General features: G+C 40.9%; 1 protein-coding gene across 1 annotated transcript in view; it reads right to left on the bottom strand.

The window, feature by feature from the left end:
• The window catches only part of DCAF7 (DDB1 and CUL4 associated factor 7), a 41,791-nt gene that overhangs the window by 10,866 nt on the left and 12,232 nt on the right, over window positions 1–18,693 (bottom strand). Inside the window, exons 2-6 of the mRNA XM_008571156.1 lie at window positions 8,170–8,328; window positions 7,023–7,134; window positions 6,509–6,627; window positions 2,922–3,131; window positions 1,846–1,983 (exon numbers count right to left, since the gene is read on the bottom strand). Coding sequence (XP_008569378.1) covers window positions 1,846–1,983; window positions 2,922–3,131; window positions 6,509–6,627; window positions 7,023–7,134; window positions 8,170–8,328 — 738 coding nt within the window. The remainder of the gene's footprint in view (window positions 1–1,845; window positions 1,984–2,921; window positions 3,132–6,508; window positions 6,628–7,022; window positions 7,135–8,169; window positions 8,329–18,693) is intronic.

Here is an 18,693-nt window from a genome sequence, read left to right as displayed (position 1 = left end):
GGAAAAAAAAAAAAAAAAAAAAAAAAAAAAAAAAAAAAAAAACAGTAATGTATTACTTTTATAATCAAAACAGTAATGTAAACAAACCAAAAAAAAGGCAATGACCCTCACAGCCAAAGTGTCCCTCGATTCCACCATGCATCCTGATGTGAAAGCCAGTCTCAGACACATGGGAAATCTGAATAAACTAAAGCCTAATCGGCCAGGCTAAACCATAGGCAACACCAGCCTCCTACCAAGGCCACATAACTGGGCAAGATGTAAGATCCCCTCACTGGGGACAATCTATGTCAAGAGATGTGAGGAACTGTTTTAAAAACTTAGCCCCTCTACAGCTCCAAGGTCTTTTCCTCAATGTTCAACCAAGCATAGCTCCTTCAGCTAAAGGGACTCAGGACAGGAGCAACACACAAAATAATGCGAGCTGGGCAAGAGCAGCCGGCTAGGAGGAGAAGATGGGGCTTACACTGGGCCAGTCCTGGTCTCCATGAACAATGGATGACACCTTTCTTTTTTCTTTCACCCACCCTTCCCTATCCACACCCCTGGAGAAAAGAAAACAATAATAAAAAGGCAGACCATAGGGGGCTGGCCCGGTGGCGCACTGGATAGGACTCAGGACAGGAGCAACACACAAAATAATGCGAGCTGGGCAAGAGCAGCCGGCTAGGAGGAGAAGATGGGGCTTACACTGGGCCAGTCCTGGTCTCCATGAACAATGGATGACACCTTTCTTTTTTCTTTCACCCACCCTTCCCTATCCACACCCCTGGAGAAAAGAAAACAATAATAAAAAGGCAGACCATAAACTGAGGTACAGAAGGTGGCAGCAGGCCCCTGACTGTTCCTCAGTGAAGACATACAGGCAGCAGCAGACAGCCAAAACAGCAGAAGCCTTGTGCTTTTCAAATTAATGCTAAAAAAGCAGAAAACACCAAATGACATTGCTTCTTTGGCTCCATAATGAACAGGGTTCATTATAAAGCTTCTGATTAGTAAGGAGACGAAAAAGTATGTTAGAAGGAAATCTGATGCACTGAAAAAGGAGAACACTGTGGGGCTAGACTAGAATCCTGTCTGTGCAAAATAATGGGGGATGTATTCATATTTGGGGGATACATGTATGCATGTATACCAAAAGGGTCTGAAAGGAGACACACAAACTGTTGTTAAAGGTCACCTATGGAGAGTGGGACAGAGGTGAAAATGATATAGGAAGGAGAAAAGATGACTTTCTCCTTCCTATTTGATATACCTCTGTATTGTTTTCACTTTTAATAACACACTACATTATTTCTAGAATAAAAGCACACTAACGACCTGCATATTTTTAAGGGGTACTTTTTTTGGCCTGGTAAATGGTGAAATGAGAACTTCAAGTCATATGCCACTGACCAGGCAAGGCTATGTGGGGTCCTTTAATGCATCCAGAGCTCACTACAGATTTGTTATAGTGAAGACTGAAAGACCCCTGAGAGATGTCAATCTTGGAAGTCCCAAAGTTGCTGCTATATCCAAGAGGGATGCCTCCCCTTCCGCATATTCCTGGATCTGAGTCCCCTGTGTCAACCTACATTTTGAGGAGGAGGGAGGGGACAGCAGGAGGCACAGGCCTATAACTGATACACGATGTAAGCAGTACATGGGAGATGCTCTAATAGCCACTGAAGGTATATGATCACCTGGCATTGTGGACTGCTTCAACTTCTCAAGTATGGGGAGGTTCCCAATTGAGTTGCTTTGTGTAAATCTCTCAAAACTGTCCTTAGAAAACAGTAAGGACTATAATTCTAAGGAGCCAAGAGTGGTAGATTTCAGTAACACCCCCCACCCCCACCCCATTACTTTCTCCCCACCATGGTCACCTGCAGTACAGATGTGGCAAGATGAATGTGGGGCCCAAGCAATGCCATTGACACATGCTCGGTGGTTGTTTAACCTGGCGACAGGTGTGCAGGGAACTCGGACATCCAGAATCACCACCTGCAAAAATACAAGCAAAAGACCCAGGAACTTCAGCCTGTGACAGAAAAAATAAACAAACAAAAAACACTACACATGAAAAAAAATTTTTTAAGCATAACTTTTTCATTGGGGGATTTAAAGAATATTAGAGACAAAACTTTTTTAGGATTGAGGAAAAAGAAAACAAAGGACACGGGTAGTTTACAGTCTGCATCCTGAGCACCACCGGGACATGAGACTGATAGGGAAGGGGAGAAGCAGGAGCAGGCAACGTGAGTTGGGATACTCCACCAAGTCCTGGTAGATGTATGTGATAAGAATTGTGTGCATCTCAGCTGGACAGCATGAGAGGCCCACCAAGGCAGAATTTGGAATGTAAGAAGTCTGAGGCGCTAGCTTCACCAAACCAAGGTTAACCCCGGCATCATCTCCACCCCAATTTACCATTTTTATCAAATAACAGGCTATGGAGAGAACTGTCCTTTCTACATCTGTTTACTAAAGCTGGATGATGACTCTGTCCAGACTACAGAAGAAGTAAACTGCCTGTCTTTTCACCCAGCACCATACACACATACAAAATGGTTTACTCTCTAGACACTACTTTTCTTGGCTCCAACTCTCCAAGTATTAAAAATTCTTAACACATAGTCCTCATTCTAGATCAGGCTTAATCAATCTCGGAACTATAACATTTTGGGTAGGATAATTATTTGGTGGGGGACTGTCCTGTGCATTGTAGGATGTTTAGCAGCATCCCTGATCTCTACCCACTAGATGCCAGTAGTACTACCTGCCTCCCCCAGAGTGTGACAACCAAAAATGTCTCCAAAGACATTTCCAAAGATCTTCTGGGGGCACAACTGAGCCAGCAGCTGAGAACCACTCTTCTAGATATACTAAGCAGTGCTAGAAGTAGATGGCTGGGCCTGTGTCAGCCTGAGTGGAGTGCTCACCTCCATTCCATCCATGGCCATGGTGGCCAGGTAGTTAGGGTCCTGCTTGTTCCAGCAGAGGCGAAGCAGCGGGTGATGCTGTGGGTCTTCATAAATGATGGTGCTGTGTTCCAGGTGGCGAAGGTCAAACATCCGCACTGAGCCATCGGCGCCCACAGAGGCAAACATGTCCCTGCCACCACCAGCCCGGCTAAATGCAATATCATAGACCTGTTGGTGAATAAGAAGCTTCAGTCATATTCAGATCCATTACTTCCTTTTCCTATAGCAGGGAAATCTGCCATCGTCAGTTCATCTAAACCCCAGCTCATGACAAAGAAGCAGATGATGAAGCCCAAACAGTGTCAGTAAGCACTGGAACCCAAGAGCTCTAACATTAATGGCTTCCCAAAGAGCGAAGATCATTCTGCTATAGAAATTGGCTGGCTTCTTCCCATATTCCTACTTTCCAAGTCTTCATCCTCCTACCCCTGTGATAAAATAAAAGGCACATACCTTGCTGAGCAACACAGCATAAATGACTCTGAGCAAGTATTCTGTATGCTTAGGCTCAGTGGAAGCCAGAGCCAGTGGCTTAGGCTCAGTGGAAGCCAGAGCCAGTGGCTGTCTTCTGCCACACTACAAGTCTAAGACATTTATTTCCCAGGCATTGGTGGTTTTCACTTGTGTGCAATCAGGGACAGGTCCATGACCACATTAGGGCTCAGATTATCAATTTGAGAGGTGGAAACAGCCCTCCTGTGGCCTCTTAATAGCAGCCAAGCTGGTTCTGCTGTGAAACTTCAACCTGAGACTCACTTGAAAAAAGAGGTAACAGCAATTTTGAATCATGGGAGGCTCAGGTGTTCCTATATTCACAAGTATGTTCAGTATCACTCTCTTGTCTTAGAACGTGTTTTGTTTCTTCTCCTAGATGGTTTGTACTCATAAGTGAATCAATTTAGATTTTGAATCATTTTCTGCATCTATTGCATTTAATATCTGCTGCAAATATTGCATATCACTAATATCTATGAGGAAACAGAGAGAACAAAGGAGAGCTTCAGAGAAAGAGAGGGACCAAGAGAGACAGAAAAATCCAGTCCAGACGAGTAGAAAGAGAGACAGACAGGGGGGGAAAAAAAGCCAAACAAAGCCTGTCTTCTGGGGCCAAAGATAATCATGACACCTGACTTCTGGGGAGACATCAGTGGAATTTCTCACTAAATATTGCAGCTCCAGCCTTCTTGAGGTACTGCCTACTGAGGGACACTGTCAAGTGGGCATCTATTTCTATTCAACCTCATAAATTCCTTTTTCTCTGGCTGACTATGAAGAAATTATGCTTCTCTTTCTATGGCAGGAATTAGGAGTGGTTCAAAAGGGAACTGGGCCAGTCATCAACAAGGAGGGGCCCAGGTCTGACATGCCTAACAGATCAAGGCTTTTGCTAGCACTGTCCTGATACTTTAGGGCAGAGGCATGTTTATCAATATGTGTACCCTGAGATGCTGGCTCTCAGTAACCCACAGAGACGAAGATGCCACAGGAGCCCATGGGCAGTGTGCGAGTGTGTAAAGCTCTCTCAGCTTTAAGTGACTGCTCCTTCATCCATGCTCCACCAGTGTGGTTCAACAGGAATAAAGAGAAGGTGACAACTCCCAAATGTACTAACCCCTCCTCTATACTGATCTGCCAAGCAGCAATGAAAGCCTCCAAAGAAGGCTTTATTTAGACAGCTAGGAGGTATTACTATTTCTCTCAGAGCAACCATCCTCGGGTTCATTCCTTCAAGGCCAGGATGCTAGTCCAGGGCCTGTTTGCTGTTAAGATCCATTCCTGGCCTTGCCTCCTTCTCTTCTCTGTATCACAAGAGAACTAATTCCTATAAGCAGTGCTTGGCAGGGTTCCAGGGCTGCTGGTTGCTTCTGGCTGGTTCAGCCATGGATTTCTCTCAGAGCAACCATCCTCGGGTTCATTCCTTCAAGGCCAGGATGCTAGTCCAGGGCTTGTTTGCTGTTAAGATCCATTCCTGGCCTTGCCTCCTTCTCTTCTCTGTATCACAAGAGAACTAATTCCTATAAGCAGTGCTTGGCAGGGTTCCAAGACTGCTGGTTGCTTCTGGCTGGTTCAGCCATGAGAGGCCCTGGTGGGAAACTGGATGGCAGGAGGCAAGGAGAAGCTAAAGTATTTCTCCTCCCCTCTCTCTGTTCCCAGAAGCATCTCTGCCCGGTAAATCCAGCCCCTGGGCACTATAACCCTGACTCCTCCCTTGGCTCTTTCTGCTTACAGGCTTCCTGCTGCTCCCATTCTCTAGATTACCTCACTGCTGCCTGTGTGGCTTCCCAGCTTTACCATCATTTGTATAAGCAATCCCCTGGAGTAAAAACCCTCAGTTTAAATACTTAGAGTAGTTCCTGTTTTCTGGGTTGCACCTAATAGAGAACAGCAGGCTAAGTTGTTACATAACTAAAATGTAGCAACCTGTTCCACTTGATGCCAGGAAGGTTTCCAGAAGTTCCTTACTGGTCTTCTCTGCAAGACAAACTCTTCATTTGACCCTTGGTTTAGCAACAGTCTAGTCCAGCAATCTTGTAACAGATCTTACCCTTAGGAGCACAGAAAGCCAAAGAGCAACCCCTTACTAATGATAACCTGATCACCACTTTCCTATTCTGCTGACAACCTCAAGTTTCTGACCTAAGGTCAAGACATTCTTTTTATCCGTACAGATATTATTACCCCTAGCTATTCAGGGTAATGTAGAAAAGAAAAGGAATCACTACCCACAGGAAATGAGAGGACCAGGAGCATGAAACAGCTCTAGGAGAAAATTTATGACCATTTTCTAAAATCACCCAGAAGAATGCTTTGATTAAAACATAATCACAAACAACTCTCCTCAGCTTTTCCAATAAATATAGAAGAAACATCATCAAAGTAAAATAAAAATATTCACTTCTAAATAGTATTAAAAGTATAAAGATTAAGTGAACATACTAGAATTTCATAAAACATTTGTAGAGAAAAATTAATAATTAAGTTTGTCTGTCAGGAATTTTTCCCTCTTCCTGTTTCCCTTCACCCCCAAAAAGCTAATGTTTGGAGATGAGTGTTACTCTAAGGCTATTTTTTTTTTATCACATCAGTTCCCAGTTAGTCTATAAAAGCCTTCATTATTAAAAAACAGCAACCTCTGGCATGAAAAGAAAATTGATAAACTGTAGGATAAGTCGTTTATATCAGTCAAAAAATGCATTCCTGGGCCGGCCCGTGGCTCACTCGGGAGAGTGCGGTGCTGATAACAACAAGGCCCCGGGTTCGGATCCCACATAGGGATGGCCGGTTCGCTCACTGGCTGAGTGTGGTGCTGACAACACCAAGTCAAGGGTTAAGATCCCCTTACCGGTCATCTTTAAAAAAAAAAAAAAAAATGCATTCCTTTACAGTGTTCTCTGCTATTTTGACACATTATTATTTTCAATGTAGACAAGAAGATGTTGGCATTACACTGATTTTATATGTAATTTGCAAAACAGTAAGAGAACTGTTCACACTGAAGGCACAGAAAGCATCTGAGGAAAGAAGAATAGGAAAAGCATCTTTACCTCTTTGTCATGGGCGATCAGCTGGGTCTTCACATGGCCAGACACAAGATTCACTCGTCCCAATACCTGCCCTGTCTCCAGCCCCCAAATGGTACAAGTTGTGTCAATGCTTGAGGTACCTGCAAACAACCAGCTTAAGTCAGGGGCTGATGGGAGTGATGCTGCATGTAAGCTTCCCTCCTGTGCCTGCCTGACTGCTCAGCCCAGGGGACAATACACCACAAAAACTTCTTGAGCATAGGAAGGGTACCAAGAAAGAGGAATAGGATGTATTCAATCCTCACCAGAGGACCTTATATTTTAACTGGAGAGACAAAATACACAGACACGGAAAGCCCAGCTCCATATGAGGAATTAATAACCACATTCCATATTTAGTCTATCTCCCACTTGGCCCTGTTCTAGGATGATGCACATACCCCAGGCTCCTGGTGAAAAACTGGCCCCATATTACATGTGAGAAAATGTAGCTTTGCTCCTTCCAAGTGGAATACACACTCCCTAACTCCCTTACCTAAAAGATAAGGATCCACCTCATTCCAATCAAAGGAAGTCAGGGGAGCACAGAAATCAGAGTTCTTGTTATTGTTTAGCAAACACTCCAGCCTGGTCTCTGTTTCACCAACCTGAAGGAACAATAATTTTTAAAAATCAGCCATTGTTATCCTCACAAAGTCTTAAAAGCCCTGTTTAGACAATATCTTAGTAAATATAAGACATGAAGGAAAAACATTTTTATCATTAAGGGAAATAAAACCCAGAGGAACTCCGTGAATTCTACTTCTGTCTAAACTTTTTCCTCTGCTGAGCTTTGCTTTTTTTTTTTTTTTTTTAAAGATGACTGGTGAGGGGATCTTAACCCTTGACTTGGTGTTGTCAGCACCACGTTCTCCCAAGTGAGCTGACCGGCCATCCCTATATACGTTCTCCCAAGTGAGCTGACCAGCCATCCCTATATAGGATCCGAACCTGTGGCCTTGGTGTTCTCAGCACCACACTCTCCCAAGTGAGCCACGGGCCAACCCTGAGCTTTGCTTTCTTAACTTAGGATCCGAACCTGTGGCCTTGGTGTTCTCAGCACCACACTCTCCCAAGTGAGCCACGGGCCGACCCTGAGCTTTGCTTTCTTAACTCTCAGCACTGCATCTTTCTAGTGAAGAGGTCTTCTCACCTCACCCAACCCAGAATGTCTGCACCTTGTGTAGCTGGGCATTTTACTCCCAGGCTATGGGGGATTCTGCTGCTGAGCTCAGTGGGGAGGGAGGAAAGGCTCCAAGAACCGCTTGCATACTTTGCTAGAACCAATGGCCTGCTATTTTGTTTAATTTACTCAAAAATATCTTGGCTGTAAACAGAATAAGAGGTCCCAAGTATCCCCACCTCCACTGAAGGCTGTCATCTTCACATTCACATCAGGTTAACTGAGCCTCAGGTTTCCAGGGCTGATTGTAGCCAGCAGCAAGACTTCATAGAATCTTGGCTAGATTTACTAGAAAATCTGCTGAGCTAAACAAGGTCAGTCCAGATAAGTTCCACTTGCTTCTCCCCTGCTACAGTGACACTCACTGCCTCCAACCCATCTGTTCTCTGTGACTCCACACTGCTAACAGCTGACACTGAGAAAGCCCATTTGTCTGGCTGCTAATCAAGCATCTGCTTACCCTCCACACACGGAGATAGTCACCACTTGTCGCCAGTAGGTCTGGATAGACGCCTTTTGTGTCAGGGATCCACATGAGCTTTGTGGTAGGATACGGATGGTCAAAAGTGTTTCGGCAAATAAACTCCGAGCTCTCCTCATCTAAACCAACAAGCTGAACCTGCAACACACCGAAGTTGAGCCACATAAGCATTTGTTTTTCTGGAAGAGTACCAAATACATCAGATTCCTGGTCAGTGAATACAGAAGTCTTGACACTGTCCTACACTTAACTGCAGAGTCAAAAACTATTACAGCAAGAGAGCAACTAGTCCAAGCATCCAGAGAGGGAAACTCAGACTCAGAGGGTTTCAGTTATATTCAACACGGCAAAGCCAGGAACAGACAGAAACAAAATTTGAATACAAATTTTCTGACTCCAAGTCCTGCATTCTTGACCCAAACCCATGTAACTGCATTATCTCCCCAGCCAGTTACACCACCCCCAACAAATCCTGGAGAATCTGAAGATGTGCAGGGGTGGTTTCAGTTGCCACAATGACTGGAAGTGCTGTGGGCATCTGGTGCTCAGGGGCCAGGACTATCAAACACCCTGTACAGTCCCACACAACAAACTAATCTCCCGCCTAAAAAGCCCACAGTGCACAACCCTCATCACCTCCCCAACGTCCACACTGGCTAGTTACATGTTTACACGTAGGGGTGTGCTAAATGAGTATTCATCCAAACCACTGTGACTGGCAGAAAAGTAGGTACCACTGACAAGAAAGTCTCATCTGCTTCTGCTTCTGGCCACTTTTTCTTAGAGTCAATTTTAGACCATTAACTTCTGCCCTTAGCTTTCAAACTCAATCTGACTCAAAGGGGAATGACACTAACTACACATTTGCTTATGAACTTCCAACTGGAAGATGGAATTGTGGGAATTTTTGGTAAAAATCCATAATGAGAGGAAAAGCACTAACCAAAGAGCAGAAAAACAAAATTTCTTCGACTCTTGTCTTCCTGACCTAACTTAGTCTTAGATACCAGTATCTTCCTGGCTTTTTTTCCCCAAACCAATTTAGGTATAGTTGCATACAATGAAATTCACTCAAGTGTACAGTTCAATGACTTTTGGCAGATGAACACAATTGTGTAACCCCCACAATAACTAAGATAGAGAACATTTCCATTAACCCAGAATGTTATCTCAGGCTCCTCTGCAGTCTCAACCTCCCCTCTGCACTGATTTATGGTTTTGCCTTTTTCTATATCATATAAGTGGAATCATATGGTATTGAATCTTTTCAGTCTGGCTATTTTCATTTAGCATGATGCTCTTAAGATTCATCCATGTTCTTGTGTGTATAAGAAGTTTCTTCTTTTCATACTGCTGAATAATATTGCATTATGTGAACACCCTATAATTTATCCATTTACCAGCTGATGAACTTTTGGATTGGTTCTAGTTTGGGGCCATTATAAATATTGCTGATATGGACATCTACGTACAAGTCTTTTTGTGGACATGCTTTCATTTTTCTTGGGTAGACAACTTTAAGAGTAGAATTGCTGGGTCGTGTGGTTAGTCTATGTTTACTTTGTTCAGAAAATGCCTGCCAGACTTTTCTAAAGCAGCTGTATCATTATGCATTCCCAGTAGCAATATATGAGAGTTCCAGATGCTCCATACCCTTGACAGCACTTGGTATTGCCAGTTTGTTTGGCTTTTTCTTTTTAAAGTAATTCTAATAGGTGTGTAGTGGTATTTTAATTTGTATTTCCCTAGTGACTGATAATTTGAGCATCTTTCCATGTGCTTATTTGACATCCATATTTCTTCTCTGTTGAAGTGTCTGTTCAAATATTTTGCCCATTATTTAAAAGTAGACTTTATTTTTTAGAGTAGTTTTAGGTTCACAGCAAAATTAAGCAGAAGGTAGAGAGAATTCCCATATATTCCCTTACCCTACACAAGCACAGCCTCGCCAACTATTAATATCCTGCACCAGGTTGGTACATTAGTTACAGTCAATGAACCTACATCAACACATTATCACCCGAAGTTCCTAACTTACATTAGGGTTCACTCTTGGTGTTGTACATTCTATGGGTTTTGACAAATGTATAATGACATGTATACAGCATTGTAGTTTCATACAGAATAGTTTTAAAGCATTTTTTATTGGGTTGTTTGATGTAGCTACTTCCAGATCTTTCCTACAGATTTACAAATGGATAAAGATTTCCTTTACATAATATAACAGTATTATACTATTCTGCAACTTGCTTTCTTTATACAATATATCCATTTTCTTTTTTGTGCTGGCACCAATACAAATAAATCTGTCTCACTGTCACAACTGTATAACATTCCACAGAATAGCCGAACTACCACTTATTTAATTAATCCTGATGGACAGTTATATATCCCATTTTCCCTATGACAAACAATTCCTTGTGAATATCCTAATCATGTTTTTCTGCATCAGTAAAATATTTCTGTAGGGCAAAGCACCACTTTCCAAACCGCCCTCCAATTTACACACCTACTGCAAAACTACACAAATGCCTTTTTCTCTATACCCTCCCTAACATGGGTATTATCTGTCTTTCTAACATTTGCCAAATTGACAAGTGCAAAATTATTCCTCATTATTTAACTTTCATGTCCCTAATTGTGGAGGGTACTAACATTAATAAAGCACATGTATTTTACAGGGCCTTAACCTTTAGCCTAGTAAGACCACAGCCCTTAGATTGGAAGGACCACAGTCCTTAGATCAGGCTGTAGCTTAGTAGGATCTTTATCTTAGTAGGACAACAGTCCTTAGCTGTTAGAAGGGCCAAAGCCCTTTAGTTTAGGCTGTAGCATAGTAGGACCACAGTCCTTAGTTGTAGCAAGGCCAAAGCCTTGTAGTTTGAGGAATAACATAACCTTTTAGTATTGCACATAGAAATGCTTAGCTTGGGAAAAAACAGAAAACTTTCACAGGACTAAAAAGTCTGGTGTGGGTATGAAAACTGTAACACAGCAAAAGTGCTTGCTCTAAGAGCAGATGCCCTTGGTACAGCTAAACCTAATTATGAAAGAATATGTGTGTTAAAAGCTTCAAGGCTACTCTGCCAATTAGTGGTTGGTTCCACATTTCACCTTCAACTGCTTCTCTAAGTTTCCTAGGGAACTAAGTGTTGCCATAATGATTATCTCATTGGTTCTTTTGTATGTCGCATAGCTTAGTTTTATGACTCCTTTGATGGTAAATTGCTTAAACTATTTTTAAGTTGCACCTGCTTTAATGGAAATTGTTATGTAGCCAGTTTGTTTATGTTATCACTATGACCGATTAACCACCTGTGTTCTTTTCTGTAACTTTCTTGGCTGGACAATAAAAACTGAGAGAAAACCTAGTTCAGGGTTATTTCCCAGGAATTCCTTCTCTCTTGAAGAAGTCGCCTGCTGGGATTTAACCCCTTTGGGCCTCTCACTGCTCAGGAAAAACGGGCTTTGGGTAATCCTTTGCATCTCCATCTCTATCAACCTGGGGAAGAGGTGACACTAATTTCTAACAAAGCTGAGCATATTCTTTTAAGTTTTCTAGTCATTACATTTCATATTCTTTGCCTATCTTTCCATTGGGTTTTCTTTTCATTACTGATTCATGCACACTCTTCATAAATGAGGGTCATTAGTACTTAGTCCATTATAGACATTGCACCTATTCACTCCTAGACTGCACATGTCCTTTTAACTTTGTGTTGTCTATTCCTCATAAGAGAAGGTTTAAATTTCTATAGTGTGAAAAATGCTTTTTCCCTATAACTTCCTGTAACTGTGGAGTTTCTAGTCATGCTTAGGAAGTTTTTCCCTACCTAAGATTACAAAAACAGTATCCAATACTTTCATCATTTTGTTTTTTAAGTTTAGGTCTTTAGTTTCTGATCTTAAACTTTATATATGGTACATGACACGAATTTTAACATTATCCAAATGTACATCCAGTCTTTACAACATGCATAAAATATACATGTAGTTTTATTTTAAAAATAAGGCTATATGATTATTTTCCCTTAAAATATTTCAACATCCAGGATGGCCAGTTACTCAGTTGGTTAGAGCATGGTACTGATAACACCAAGGTCCAGGGTTTGATGCCTGTACTGGCCAGCTGCAAAAAAAAAAAAATATATATATATATATATATACACACATATATATATATATATATATTTGAACATCCTTCTACATAAATCTTTTATAGAGTGCCTAGTATGACTGGACATGGGTCTGCTGTTATTCTTGTTTAACAGCTTTTTTTTTTTTTTGACCGGTAAGGGGATCACAACCCTTGGCTCGGTGTCGTCTGCACCACGCTCAGCCAATGAGCGCACCGGCCATCCCTATATAGGATCCGAACCCGCAGCCTTGGTGCTAACAGTGCCGCACTCTCCAGAGTGAGCCACAGGACCGACCCTGTTTAACAGCTTTAATGAAGTATAAATGCATACTGTATATATTTAAGGCATACAACTTAGTAAGTTTTGACATTATGAATACAGCCATGCAGCCAACACTATAATAAATAGAATGAACATATTTATCACCTCCAAAACCAGCCTACTATTATTTAGTCGATCCCCAATATCTGGATGTTTAGGTTGTTTCGAATTTTTTGTTATCATAAATAGTACTCTAATCAGCCTCTTGTGTATCTAGATCTTTGTATACAGCTTATTTCCTCAGGATAAGTCCTAAGTGGAACTGTTAGGTCAAGGGATATGATAACATTATTTCATTACTGAATATTAGGTATATCATGAGTTGTACTCACATTTGTTTTCATAATGCCCATTTATGAACATTAAATTTTAAAATATACAGTCAGCCAGAGTGCCCAGTTAATCTTTACTGTCGTCCTCCTCATTTACTGAACTCATCATGGTTACTGGTTATTTTAGGATCACTCTGGCTCCCCAGTCGAAATGGAGGGATGGAAACAAAGATAGAAAGAAGACTATGTGGCTGTTGCTCAGGAGAACAGGGAATGCACCCATTCAACAAGGCCTGACACAAATGTCTGCCAGATTAAAAAACTGTGTTAACAATAAATGAATCCATCATGAAATGGAATAAGTGTGCAGAGTTCCCAAACTGAACTAAGAGGCTCCTCCACTGTCCTTTAGTAACAGAGCTCCCTCCCCTCTTCCCATGTCTGGATAGTCAATCCCTCCTTCTCTAAAAGCATGAAAGGGAAGAGGTTTGCCTATCAAGGAAACACATGGAAGAGCAGTGTTGATCCAGTATCCAGTAGGTGAAGAATATAACGAACATTCCTCCTATCATTTCCTTCAGCTATTGGGCTAATATGACCAACATCCCTATAATGAATCATCCCACCCAAAAGCAATGCTTAACCCACCACAGTAAGTACAATTGACTAGCTGGTGCTTCCCAACTGAAGTATGTGAAACCAAAGTACCTGGAAAAAAGACATCTAGACTATTCAAAATTAGAAATGTAGGTTTAACTCAAGAGGCCAGATAGTATTGACCCCTAAGTACCTGTGTAAGATTTAAGACATCTCAGGAGTAAAAAAGAAAAGAAAAAGAAAAATGTGGCATATATGAAGCATGGATGATGTCGCTATCTGAGAGTGAACGGCCTAATGATTATTAATCCCAGTGGTACTGTCAGAATTAGCAGGGCAGCTTTAAAAACTATGCATGCTTGGGACCCATTCTCTGCAAACTTGGGCATAAGCTTTTTTTTTTTTTTCCCCAAAGAAAAGTCCCACACGTTATTCTAACATCATACCACATATATAAAGAGAACTGAGAAGATGAAGGCCAAAAATGGGGATACCCCAACAAACCCCTTTGGGAGGATAATTTACTTAGCCCAAGACCCCATTCTCTGAGCACTGCATGCCCACAAGATGACCCATTCTCTCCCTAGATCACTGGTTCTCAACTGTGGCTCTATATTAGAATCCACTGAGAACTTAAAAATTAAATAGATAGATAGATAGATAGATAGATAGATAGATAGATAGATAGATAGATAGATAGAAAATCCCAATGCCTAGGCAACATCCCAGACCAGTAAATCAGAATTTCTGGTAGTGGGACACAGGCATCAGTATCTGTAAAGTTCCCAGTGGCATTAAAGTGTAGCCAAGGTTGAGAACTAATGTGCCAGACAGACATAGCTGATTGAATTGGTTGACTATCTGGGTTAAACGGATGTGCTCTTGGGAATCTGGAATTGGAATCCAAATGCTACGTAAGTCTTAGCCTGAAAGGGGAAAGGGCAATAGAAACAACATGCAAAGAGATGCAAGGAAAGCTGGCATCCATAGAGAGTGAACAGAATAAAAAGTGTCAAAGAAAAGAGGCAAAAACAAGACATGCAGTGCAAGAGAAGAGCTTTTCATTGCCTGGTTCCAGTCTCCCAAGAGGCCTGAAGGTCATCCTTATCATTCTCCAACTCCTTTGAATGAATCGCTCCCTTTCCTTCAACTACCTTGAGTGGGTTTCTGTTTCTTGTGACCAGAGAACCTTACATCAGGCAAGTAAAATAATAAAAACAGAGACAGTCTCTGTCAGAACAAAGTCAAATTAAGCTAGTTTTCATGTGTTTCAGTGTAAAAGCCCTTCAGAGTTTAAGAGAACTGATAACCAAGGCAATGACTGTAAGAACTTTCTACAGATTCACAGTACCCTGAAGAAAATGCAAAGCTTCTTTGGAATACCTTAGGGTGTGCCTAATTCTACTGTGTATTATCTTTCTATACCCAAAATCAGGGTAAAGGATTTCAGGAAGGGATGTTTCAGAGTTCGTACTGTATTTAAAAAGGATGCCAGATAAACTCAGATATTACAAAAGAATGTAAACTTTGCCTACTAGAGTCCAACATATTGCATACTTCATAATATTTCTGACTTGAAATCATTGCCTTCCAAAATTGGTTTTCTTCAACATTTCAAGATTGTACCATTTATGTAAGACAGTCCTGTTCCACCTGAATATTTCAATTATGCAACATAGTTTCACTTCCCAAAGACTTTATGTGTTTGCACAAAATTGTGTTTTAGCCCCAGCCAAACTGATTCTAGCTCTTCTTTTTTTTTTTTTTTTTTTAAAGATGACCGGTAAGGGGATCTTAACCCTTGACTTGGTGTTGTCAGCACCACACTCACCCAGTGAGCTAACCAGCCATCCCTACATAGGATCCAAACCCGTGGCCTTGGTGTTATCAGCACCTCACTCTACCGAGTGAGCCACGGGCCAGCCCTGATTCTAGCTCTTCTACTCCAAGTTGTCAACCAAATATTGAGAGGAGTAACAACTGGTTCTCACTGTTACTCAATTTTTTGTTCAGATACTCAGACATTTAAATTTAATGATAAGGGGGCTGGCCAGTTACCTCAGTTGGTTAGAGTACAGTGTAATAACACCAAGGTTGACGGTTTGGATCCCCGTACTGGCCAGCTGCCCCCAATAAGTAAATAAATAAATAACATTATGAAAGAGAATGTAAGTTCTCTGTGAATATTTCTATAATATAGAGTAAAATAGTAAAGTTTCCCATTAACTCCACCCCAATTCTACTCATTGACCCTGAAAAATTCTACTTACTGACAAAATTCTACCTTGACAAACCAGTTTGATGTATATCTTTACAAATGTTTTTCCATGCATTTCTGTGTGTGTGCACATACAAAGGTACTTCAAAAAGTTCGTGCGAAAACAGAATTGAAAGATAATACAAATCTTTTTACCAACTTTTTGAAGTACCCTCCCATGTACGGTGGTGTTTTTTTTTTTTTTTTTTAAAGCATAAATAGACTTAGGACCATAAAATTTATTCTGCAACTTGCTTTTAAAGATGTATCTTGGAAGATCTTCCCATGCCAGTACAAATAGCTCCAGCTCATTCTTCTACAGCAGATATATTAAGCACACCATAATCTATCTAACTATTCATAGTTATTTTGGTTATATCCCATTGTTGTACTACTATAAACAATACTACAATGAATATCCTTATTCATTTATCTTTGTACACATGTGCAAATGGCTTTCCTGGATAGATTTCTAGAAGTGGAATTGTTGTATCACATTTTAAATTCTGTCAGTCTTCAAAAAGGTTGCTTCCATTTACTTTCATTAACAGTGTATGAGAGTGTCAATTTCCCCAAACCTTTGAAAACACTGAAAATTATTAAATCTTTATATTTTTGCTACTCTAGTGGATGAAAAATGACATTTCATCATCATTTTACTATTGAGGCTAAGCATATTTATTTGACTATTTTTAGTTCTGAATAACAATAACTGCTAATATGAGTGCTTATGATGGACAAAGTATGAGCACTATCAGTGCTTTACATGCATTACCTCATTTAACCCTCTCAGCATCACCATGAGGTAGGTACTATTCTTCCTGCTTTCAGAAGAGAATGCTGAGTAAGAGTGAGGTTAAATGTCTTACCCAAGATCACAAAGCTGCATTTTTTATTTTATTTTTTTGGTGGCTGGCCGGTATGGGATCTGAACCCTCAACTTCTCTCAGTCTTTATTCTTTTTTGGTGGCTGGCTGGCTGTGAAGGGGATCTGTACCCTTGACTCTAGTGTTACATACAACACCACACTTAAACAACTGGGCTATAACCAGCCAGCCCTATTCCACCCCCTCCCCGAGCTACATTTTAAATACAGGCAGTCCCATCTCATAACCCAAGCTCTTCACCATTATGCTGAAATACCAGCTTAGAACATTGGCCCAGTATTCTACTGGGTTCTATATGGCTTTTTTTCTTACTGATTTGTAGGAACTCTTATAGATGGCTACTGACCCTTTATCTGTAAGATCTTTCCTTTGAATAAATTAGTCCATAAAACTATAAGGAGGGCGTGCCTATTTGGTCAATCTTTGACTACACTTTCAATTTCTTCCATAATTTTAAAATTATTCATGTTTTCCACTTAAAGGTTTGGTACTTTGCTTTCCCTTAACTCTACTGGTTTCATCTAGATGTTTGACTGTACTGTTACAAATTTTTAGCAGCACTCTCATTCTTTAAACTCCTCTCCCCCTACTCCATATTTCAACCTGTGNCCAAGCTCTTCACCATTATGCTGAAATACCAGCTTAGAACATTGGCCCAGTATTCTACTGGGTTCTATATGGCTTTTTTTCTTACTGATTTGTAGGAACTCTTATAGATGGCTACTGACCCTTTATCTGTAAGATCTTTCCTTTGAATAAATTAGTCCATAAAACTATAAGGAGGGCGTGCCTATTTGGTCAATCTTTGACTACACTTTCAATTTCTTCCATAATTTTAAAATTATTCATGTTTTCCACTTAAAGGTTTGGTACTTTGCTTTCCCTTAACTCTATTGGTTTCATCTAGATGTTTGACTGTACTGTTACAAATTTTTAGCAGCACTCTCATTCTTTAAACTCCTCTCCCCCTACTCCATATTTCAACCTGTGCCCATGGGAAGGATGAGATTCTTCTTCTGCTTCCCCCAGGGGAGAACACTGACCTTGAGGGGTTCTGTTATTCCACCCCCACCCTTAACTAGCTCCACCCGGTGAGGGGAGAATGGCTAAAGAGATTGGCTAAAGCCTGAGACAGGAACATGGGCCTGACCACTCCACCTCAGACATGCCCACAGCTCTCTTGCTCTTGGTCGTTCTGCTGCTACAAGGATAGGCAAATGGGTCTCTCAGAATGAGTCTGGCCATCCTCCATTCCAGCCTCTCTCAACCTACAGCTGGGTGGGGGAGGTTGGATCTGTCCTTGCATTAGAGGTGGAAAAGCAGAAAGTCTCACTGAGGCTTCAAAGCCAAGCTGCATTTTTCATCTTAATTTACCAGGCAGCAGCAAACACCATGTTAGAGGTGCTTGTTCAGTCATTAACAGTGATGCTAGGTTTACCCTTTGGCTATTATTATTTTTATATAATTTTGTTTATAAGAAGCCCCCAATGGAAAAGGGGGTGAGTGGTAGAATTCAGACACCAGAGTTCTACCCTGAACCCCTTACCATTATATCCTCTATCATTTTCTTACTCAGACTTCCAAGTTTTACCTATTTTTGATCTTTCAGTTGGGTCTATTTTATTCTTTAAATGTACTTTCAGATTGTAGGAGAATTATAAAGTATCATCATTGTATAAAATCAAATAAAATATAGGTATTTATATTTTAAAAGTTAATAACTCCCTCATCTTCAAGACGTCACATTATTAACTTGCTGTGTGTTGCTTCTATACTTTTTTATATGGCCAAACACATAAACACACAAGTGTAAAGTTTTCCCTCAACTTTTTGAAAAATGAGATACTACAGTCAAGGCTATGAATCTTATTAATTTAACAAAATAATGGCCATCCCCCAGGTCAATACATAGATCCAACTCATTCTTTTAATCAGTGAACCTTATTATGTGGCTCAATGACTCCTCCAGTGGTGCACATTATTTCCCTTTCTTGCCACCACTACTTATATGCCCTTGTACATAGGTGTTT

This window comes from Galeopterus variegatus, unplaced genomic scaffold, assembly GCF_000696425.1.
Source record: "Galeopterus variegatus unplaced genomic scaffold, G_variegatus-3.0.2 Scaffold663, whole genome shotgun sequence".
Taxonomy (NCBI): domain Eukaryota; kingdom Metazoa; phylum Chordata; class Mammalia; order Dermoptera; family Cynocephalidae; genus Galeopterus; species Galeopterus variegatus.
The sequence above is the reverse complement of the archived record's forward strand: the minus strand, read 5'-3'. Positions and strand labels throughout refer to the sequence as shown.